The 9,767-nt window shown below is 43.2% G+C and overlaps 1 protein-coding gene across 1 annotated transcript in view; it reads right to left on the bottom strand.

Moving 5' to 3' along the window:
- Positions 1 to 9,767, bottom strand: part of LOC108795896 (neural-cadherin-like) — a 71,739-nt gene that overhangs the window by 55,952 nt on the left and 6,020 nt on the right. The window contains exons 2-4 of the mRNA XM_018567225.1: positions 9,550 to 9,561; positions 1,980 to 2,174; positions 1,115 to 1,340 (exon numbers count right to left, since the gene is read on the bottom strand). Coding sequence (XP_018422727.1) covers positions 1,115 to 1,340; positions 1,980 to 2,174; positions 9,550 to 9,561 — 433 coding nt within the window. The remainder of the gene's footprint in view (positions 1 to 1,114; positions 1,341 to 1,979; positions 2,175 to 9,549; positions 9,562 to 9,767) is intronic.

The following is a 9,767-nucleotide window of genomic DNA, read 5'->3' as shown; positions in this document are numbered from 1 at the left end:
AAAATAAATAATAATATAAAATAAATAAATAATACAAATTTAAAAAAAATTATCAAACAAATTATTATGTGCCTGAATAAATTTTTTGTATATTCGGGCAAATAGTAATTCATTAATTTAACATGTAGTCTAAGTTTTGTGTTCTGTTTTTTATTTTTACTTATCTAGATGCACTTACTTAAAAAAAGAGTATGGATGACATCCTGACGCTTTATTCTTATAGACTCTATTTTAGTTTAACATTTATTGTTTACCACTTGTTTGCCTACTGTTGTTTTATTTAATAAGAATACTTATATTTTGTTTAGTACCTTTGAATAAAAGTTTTATTTTTATCATACTTTTTATTTTGTTTCTTTGTGTCTTTTTACAAAATTGGAGTCTTTAAATGATGTGGATATTGGAGAAATGTGTGTGGCCACTGAGGGGTGTGGTTACTGAGGGGTGTGGTCAATGAGGAGCACTGTAAAGCTTCCTCGCACTGGGTGCCTACATGTCTAAGGCCGGTCCTGGTGGGGGGGGGGGGGGCCCTAAATAAGCAGACCTTACATTTTCACGCAACATATCACATCACAACTGGACAATTTACTAAAATAATGGACCAATCTGAGTCCCCTAGCCAATCATTTATTTTGTATATTGTATCAATGATATGTAAATAGACAAAGAGAAGGCGATCTGTTCTAATCTTTCACTTTCAGGGCCCGGTGCTGTAGTAGCGGGGGTGCAGAAGTTGCGGGTACCGGTGTAAACATTGGGGTTTCTCTGTCAGTGTGGCCCTGCTCTCTATCAGGATATCTGACAGTTCCTGTCTGTAATAAGGACAGAGGACACCAGGACAGCCACTCATTATGACACTCATTCACTTTGTGCCCGATCATTTAGGCCCTTACACTACATAGCTGTTGGTACATCTAAAGAAGATTGTACAGTCAGATTGTACGATGTATCGTGTGGGTCCTGCCAAAACAATTGATTTAATTTGCATTCGGTCATACAGACTCTCGCTCTACATAATTGGAAGATCTAAAGAAAATTGTACAACCAGACTGTGATGTGTATAGTCAGGTTTGGCATGTGTATGTGTCGTGAAATGACTGCGCTCCATACTCACTTCTCCCCGGCGGCTGTGCTTTCTGAGACAAGCAGACTGTACGTCATATTGGTGAACTGAGGAGGCCGCAAGCCGACCAAAATTGAGACCGATGCGTACGGACTCTTTTTCCCATGTCTGTCGATGGCTTGCACCCTGAGAGCATATTCCTTATTCCAAATCAGAGGTAATCCAGTTGTGCTGATGACACCCGTCTCCCTGTTCACCTCAAACTGCTGGACAGAACCTGAGAATAAAGTCATAAGTCAGAATCCTTATCCTGATATTCATCTACAATGTAAGACGCATTCGGCAGCCATTGAAAAGTGCAGTGATGGTGTCCTAAGTGTGGTAACCCATGCAGCCAATCACATTTCACTTTACTGTAGTCAGATCTGTTAAAAGATTGTTTCTGATTGACTGCTAAAAGTTCCTTAGAATATTGCAGTTGATCTTTGATTACGATACTAAATAGGACAATTTCTGATTTTTGCTGTAATGTTCTTTTTATTTTAAATAATGCAACACTTACAAACACTTCACTTCTCAGGGCTTATTCACACCAAATCCAGTGCGTTCCAGCACGGTTAGAGGCCGGAACGCACTGGATGGCATAGAGCAAGCCTCCCAGTTTTGGATGAAATTGTGATTTTATATCTGCTAGAGAACAATCCAGTCCATGCCATATATCAGGGGTGGGCAACTTCAGCCCTCCAGCTGTGCTTAAACTACATACTGTATCTGTGCATTCATCTGCCCCTGGGAATCATGCCTGTGGCTATCAGAGACTTACATTGCATCATGGGACTTGTAGTTCCACAACAGCTGGAGAGGTGGAAGTTGCCTATCCCTGCCATATATTATAGTATAAAGAGTCATTACTCACCTTCCATAAGGTAGTATGATATCCCACCGCCAGAGCTCTCATCATTGTAGTAATGGGCTAGCAGCTGGTACACAAAGGTGCCTTTTGGTGCTTTGGGATCTACACAAGCCAGGTAAGGGAAGGGATACATGGTCCACTCCAAACTCTCCTCTCTGGGCACAATGATGGTTATGTGGCACAGGTACCAGTCACTATCTGCAAATACAGGAAGCAGAAACTCAGGGCTACTGCCACCTCAAAAATAAGAAAGAACAGTTAGAACAAAACAAATCATGTTGGATAATGACAGTTGGCAACCACAATAAATGTGGGATGGCATTTTATAATTGCCTTTGTTCTGAACCTCCCACCTTATGGCCCAACTAAGGATGTGCAGGCAACTTTTCCATGTTACAGCGTGAGACTGATAATAGAAAATAAAAATGGCACCTCTAAAACGTATGCTCCTCACTTGGCCAACTCACATTCAAAACTACAAATGGAATGAACTAAGCCGGGGCAATAGTGAGATTTGAGGCCTTTCACCAGAAACTGAACATGCTACATAGACTTTTATATTTCAATTAAATGATATGAAAATGATACTGGAGGGGAAAGAATCAATGTTAAGTGTATGAACCTGAAGTAATGGCAATATTATATATTTAAATCTATTTCTTAAGTTTTCCAGGACTTTGGATTCCATTTGGAGCTGGCTGGTTCCTGATGGGACCTATGTTTGAGGCTCAGTCCACCGCAGCTGGCTCTTTCTTGGTTCAAAGCTGCAGCCGCTCTGCTCTGAGGCACTCTTCTAGGGCTGCAACAACTAATCGATAATAATCGACTATGAGAATAGTTGGCAATTTTTCTCATTATTGGTTAGTTGGGGGGGAGAGAGGAGAGAGAGAGAGAGAGAGAGAGAGTTTTTAAACCAACCAATTGATTAGTTAAAAAAATAATCGGGCAACTAATTGATTATGAAAATAATCGTTAGCTGCAGCCCCAGACTCTTCTCAACCGATCATGTGAAAATGGCCTAGCATCCCTCATAACCTGCTCTATCAGCTGTTTCAAAACCACTCCTTTGACTAAAATTTAAAGGCCAGGCCAGGGATAGGCAACCTCAACACTCTGAGGCATCAACCCCATGAGGCATTGCAAGACTCTGACAGCTTGAGGGCTTCTTCACACCATTTACAGTGCGTTCCAGCCGGGATGTGATACAGTGCGTTCCAGTAGCTTACCGCGCTGGTAACGTACTGTATATGGTGTGAATAACCCCATAGGCATTACTCCTAGAAACAGAGGCCTAATGGGGATTTGTAGTTTCGCCACAATGCCAAAGTTGTTTACCACTAGTCTAAGTAGATTAAACAACTCTGTCACTGATATTCAAAAGTCAATAATAAAGTCCACATTATCGTATCTAACCACTTCCCCTGCCCTGCAGAAAGAACATGGCCAACAGGGAAGGCAGAGGAGTCTTTGACATGGAAGCTGTGATTCACAGTCTGGCTGCACCTCCCCTACCCTGTGCAAGATTCACAATGGGAGACTACCTAAGTGGGCTGACTGGAGCAGACATTTCTTCCTGATTATGCACAAGTGATTTGTTTATAAGCTGGATATCTGGGGATCAGTGCACGGATTGCCTGCTGACCAGAACAGTACAGATTGGATGTCACCATTGTCTTACTCACCAGACCCATGTTAGGTCTATGGAGGGTCGGATGTAAACATATCCTGACCCCTCTTGTACCCCAACATATGCTAGATCAGGAACTACAACGGCTTGAGGTCTTCTTATGACTTCAGAGATGGAGCAAATGCTTGATGTGTTTCTTTCATGATGTTCCCATAGGTGAAAACCATAAATAAGGTTGGGGTATTAAATTACCTATAAGTCTTATTTGGATGTTCATGACAACAATGGCAGCACTGACACCTAACATATGTACCTATTATTGCAATGAATATTACGACCATTACAGTATAAAGGTGCCATTAGTAAAACCATACCAAGAACATTATCAGGACACACAATGTATTCATATGCAGCCAGAAATCATGCTTTATCCCACTGGCTGGACAACCCCTCCAGATCCTTTGATCAAGCTTGATGAAGAAAATTACAAAGATAAACCCACTTCCTGGATACAATGTGTCCACCATGAGCCCACCTGGACCATACAAGTAAGACCATTGCCATTGTGTCTGGATTAGCGGTGCCTGGTCATGAATGAAAGACACACTCGGTCTGTTTCTTATAGCTTCGTAGTTTCAGGGATTTCAGGCAGAAAAAACCATTAACACTTATCATGCACGAGTAAGGGCATGGGATGTCTTGCTAGAACAGCACGAAGAAAAGGGAAGGGGCGAAAAATTCACTTTATCAGGAAACTAGTTTGGTTTACTGTTTGCCACTACGACATAACACAATATAACAAATTATACACAGAATAGAAACAGAATATAATACCTAATGTTTTGGTAAAATATAAAAGACGGGGTCAGGCCGGGTAAATAGATACAAAACATGTCAAGCCTTAAAATTATGTTCGCCTGCGAAACTGCAAAAAACTACAATATACAAAATTTTCCATAGGCGATGCTTAAAAAGCTTTTACTACTCATCAGTTTAGTAAGCAGTAATTAATGGCCCTTTAAAAAAAAATGTTTACACTCAACTTTATTGCTATCACATAGGGGACTAATAATCCCCTATATGTAATAGCAAATATATTGTGACAGGTCAGACCCCTAATGTCACCTAAGGACCCCAAAGAAGCTGATGAAGCAGAGGTCTTCTTCCCCAGCTTCTTCTCCTGGCTCTAAGAGCCGGAGACTGTAAACTGTGATACCGGAAGTGATGTAATACACATCACTTTCGGGTCCAGTGATCGGAGTAGAGATCAGCGGCTGGAAGCTCAGGGGAGACCCGCCATTGCTGCACAGGGGACAGCGAATCCTGGGGAATCCGGCAGCAGCAGACGGGGCGGGGGGGGGCGACAGCCAGATCACTTGTACAGAAACAGCAATCTCCAGCTGTTTAAAATGATAGCAGCAGCCGTGTTCTTGGTATAACCACTTGAAGCGGGTGACGTGTATTTACGTGAACCCGTCTGAGGTGGTTAAATTATTATTATCATGATGATGATGATTATTATTGTTATTTAGATTATTATTATTGTTAATTGCAAGCATTATAAGGTCAGACCACCTGAAATTTACATTTTTAGCTTAGGCCAGGGAGAATCGCTCAACAGCATCTCTTTCTCTGCTGCTTGATGTGATGCAATTTCAATTTCTAAGACTACATTGCCCATCATGCATTGCTTCCAGCAAGTAATGACAATATGACATTGTTCAGATGTTGAGTTGCAGTTCAGAAGGCAGGGTGCATGAGAGTTGTGGCACAAGCAAGTGCATAGTCACAGGGCTGAGTGAAATGGTGTCAGTGCATTGAGGAACACATCCTATGGACATGTTCAATAAGTACGTTTACAGAATTCTACATCGGAATGGTTATTAGGAGTGGGATAGGACTTATGGAAATTTAATATAGAAATACAGATTTACTTTCAGTTTTTGACCGTAGATACCCTTTAACTATTATCTGAGATTTTAGTGATTGGGTTACCATATGGAGAGGACACCCTGGCACGATATCACTGTGAATCTGGTATGTATTCTGGTACACTTTCATTTGATTCATTTAAATGTTCATGACTGTCAAGTGTCAGTGGCCATATGGAGACTCCTAGGAGAAAAGGGACCAACAAAGGCAACCGGACGGTGAAAATCTTGTTTAATCTCATAAGGCTTGAGCAGTCACAAAGTGATGAGGACTGGAGAGCCCCCGCCCCCTCCTATTCATTGAGGAATGGGTTCTTCTTTTCAGCAGAGAGGCCGGGCCCATGGATTAGTCAGATGCTGGGGTTTAAACTGGGGCATTTTCCAGAACTGTTTAATCCCTTAAGCATGGCTGAATTTCTCTTCAAGGTGGCCACCAAAGCCTCTCCATACTTCACTTGCTGGATTTTCCTGGCAATGGACCTCATTGAAGCCGTAATTAAAAGTAAACCTTAGTCAGTGAATGTGAACAAAGTCACGTCTAGATGTTTATTCATGTTCACAAGTCCACAAAAGAGTTTTTCAGAGCCTCCATTGCCTCCAGGTTGGGGGAGATTTGACATTCCTGACATCATTTCAAACCACTTCACCTCATCATTGAGACGATTTCACTCCCGTGGCGTAAGATGGCTCTTCATAGACTGTTGTGGATTGCGTTGTGGATTCATCTGATAATATATTATACCTTATTTGTGGGCATATGTCCAAAAACATTTCCAGCATAGGTCAATGCAAACATGCGAATAGGTAAAAGGTAATAATGTACTAACTTACTGCTAGATGTATAGCAACCGGGTTGCGTTTGTAGGCTGCAGATAAAAAAAACAAATATGTTTCTGGTGTGTGATTTAGTCCCTGTTCACACCTGTAGAGACGCATGTTTGCCGACACGTGACAAAGCACGACATAAGAATTAGCATTATTTTCTATTGGGCCTGTTCACACATGTGTGTTACACTACCGTGCACCTCCGTAATGGGAATTGTGTTTATTTAGCATTTTTGGCCCCATAGACCTCAATTAGAGGACATGAATGATGGGTAACATGCTTTCTTGCACTTTTTTGGCTCATTGTTGTGCATAACCACCAGTCTTAGCCTATCAGCCTCTGCTCTAACCAGGCTTTATAGCAGGATGGAAGAAGCAGGCCACAGCATGATGGATCCAGAAGATGTTGTTACACTCGTGAGGGCAAGGATATTGTTCTAAAGCTGGCCATACACTGTGATGTGTTTTTTCATTCAGCCTAAGAACAACTCTTGATTCCACCATCCACGTTAATAGCATGGATGGGGGAATCTCCACCACTGGTCTGTTGGTGGTGTACTGTCGAAACAGAATACACAAACAGTAACTACAGTTGATTATTGGCCGCAGGCAGCGGCGTCACAAGGGGGGAGCGACAGTCCTTTTGGTGTCACCCCCTCTAAAAAGTCAGGCACTTAGTCATGGACTGAGAGCCCGACAGTGTCAGGGGATAGGAGGGGACCCGGCGGCATACCTCATCCCGCCGGGTGAACGCCCCCTCCTCTCTCTGCTGGCGTACATCATTAAGATGGCTGCCAGCAGGCGTCAATTAGATGACCACGTGTGCGCAATTACGTCAAATCGGGGTGTCACCTGGTCTCCGCTCTGGGTGACACCTAGGTTTGGGACGCCCCTGGCCGCAGGCACTGTTTGGCAGATAGTTTTGATCCTTCCACAAAGTCAATTGAAGGTTTGACTCTTGTCATATGGGGGTGGGTCCTGATGGGGCACCACACTGATTGTTTTTTGGGCACATAATTCCACCAATGTAGGGCCATCATAAGACCCTAGTGACCACCACTACACAAATGAGGAGCTCAGGTTTGGACTGAACCGGTCCAAACCTGAGTTCCTGTGAATATGGAAGAAAGCTCCTTACCCTGCTGCCCAATTAGCTGTGGCCAGGGAATTCTCCGCCTCCATCTGCACGTAAGCAAAAGGCCGGGATGCAGTGACGTTATTGACCTTATATGGCCATGTGTACATATAAGGTCAATGATGTCAGCAGAAGTATCCCACCCTTTTGTTTAAGGTGTATTTGCGGGACGGGAAATGCCCCAGCTCGCAGCTGATTGGACGGGTGGCCTATAGCACCTCCAAGTTCCGGGGAGCACAGGCTTGGTCTGGGTTCAGTCGGAACCTGAGCTCATCTCTATGCTTAAAGCCCTGTTATCCATGGAGCAGACTGACACAAGAGTATTGGAAAACTGACCACTCAGTACTATGTCTGATCAAATTAACATGGAGGGCATCAATGGGGTGCATTTCAATCCACCCCTCCCCCAACACAGTGTCTAATATTGGATAGGGGTTAGGAGATATGGCCACAGGTACTGAATTTTCCAATCCAGCACCTGTATGTGCAAGTGACAACAACGAGGGCACAGTCATCAATGTAAACCTGATAGAGGGTTCAACCCTTTCACAGTCTGCACAAAACTAAAATAGAGGTTTTGACTACAGTTGGGATTTAAGGTGATCCTTTCCCGTGATTAGTAAAGTAAGTAAATACCTACCTGTCCTGTGCCACCAGAACATTGCTGAGTCCTGTAATGACGGGGAGGTCAGAGGGAAGAATCAAACACTGGAGATGACCCAGGCGGTTGACAGTCCTGGAAAATGGTGGTTTCCCTTTGGTCAGCCAGGCATTTCTCTTGGAAGGAGTAGTGTTATAGCAGTGTGAGAAGGAAAGGTAAGTATTACTTCATTTCCAGGTATGGCTATAGTTGTATTTCCACACCTATGTGCTGATGTATAAATGTTCCGTCTAGTGTATAGCTGGGGGGATGTCATTTGCACAGCATATTGCCACTAGATGGAATTGGGAAGCATAGGAATTAACTATGCACTTGGCTAAAGCACTAGAGAACCGCATTTGCACAGCTATACACTGGTTGGAACATTTATAAATCAGCCCCTTAATGATACGTCCGCTTTAATGCAGTTTTACTTTTCTACCATAGCCATCTTGTTTTATGTACTGTTCTGTTCTTTACCTCTGCTGAAGATAAACAGGTCTTCGCAGGTTTCAGCAAGGTGGCCATTAATATCCCCGCAGACACATGTAAATCAAACAAATGCTGGGTTGGTATAGCTGATTTCCCTGTTTATAAACCAAATTGCTCATGTTGCGGAGGTGCAGGTCAGGTGACTGGCCCAACATGAACCCTGCGGGGACGCCACGCAGATGTGACCATATTAGTAAAATGTACTTGTTCTGACAGTCACCCCAGACTGAGCAGATGTAAACTAAACATGGATTGTGGCTAATTACTAAATATTATTTATATTCACTACTGTACCAAACAGTCCCAGTGAACTGAACATTCCCTTTGTTATTGCTGGGGTGATGTGGATGTACTGAGTAAGATATAGTGAACAGATCCTTGGCAGCACATCGGATGCCAGATGCACCTTAAAGTAGATTTAAACACTAACTGGATGACACTTAGTGTGCTAGAGCCCAATGTATAATAAATGTCTGCATGTTTTTCATGTCCATATCATACTTTTTTTTAATTCTTTTATGTATTTCAGTGCTGTTGAACTCCTCCATCCTCTTTCAGCAACTTCCTTTGAACGTTAACTTCAGCAATGGCGGCACATCATTGCTTTGGACCTGTTAACTGGTGGTGACAACGGTGGACTGTGTCTGTGCAATCGGCATTGCCATGGCCCTTTGTAATCTCCAGTATAGGCTTATGTAACTGAGTGACAAAGCAGCAATGCACCAGGGAGACAGTTGTCACTCCATTACAGGAAGTGCCGGAACAAGGCATGGTAGGATCACTGGGTATTCATTTAAAGCCCATCTTCGGGGCAAACCAAAACACTACCCTTGCAATGGGGCTAACCCCCACAATTCAAGGGTTGAGTGCTTGTTTTTTTTCTCGTGGCTAGAGTAAAGCACTTTTACATACATTTTCTGTGCTCCTGCCACCTCCTTCCGGGCTGCAAGACCGGTCCCCACAGCCTTTTCTCCCCTTCACTCCGGCGATCTAAGGACCGGTGACATCATAACGTCTAATGCAGGTTCCAGACACCTGCCAAGGGACAGGGAAAGTGGAGGGGTGAGAGGTAAGCACTGACCACCGGAGGAGAAGTGATCAGTTAAGTAAATCTGCTTCTCTCCAGCCCTCTAGGCTAAAA

This window comes from Nanorana parkeri, unplaced genomic scaffold, assembly GCF_000935625.1.
Source record: "Nanorana parkeri isolate BGI_ZX_2015 unplaced genomic scaffold, ASM93562v1 scaffold1023, whole genome shotgun sequence".
Taxonomy (NCBI): domain Eukaryota; kingdom Metazoa; phylum Chordata; class Amphibia; order Anura; family Dicroglossidae; genus Nanorana; species Nanorana parkeri.
Note: the sequence above shows the minus strand (reverse complement) of the source record. Positions and strands in the feature narration are given on the sequence as shown.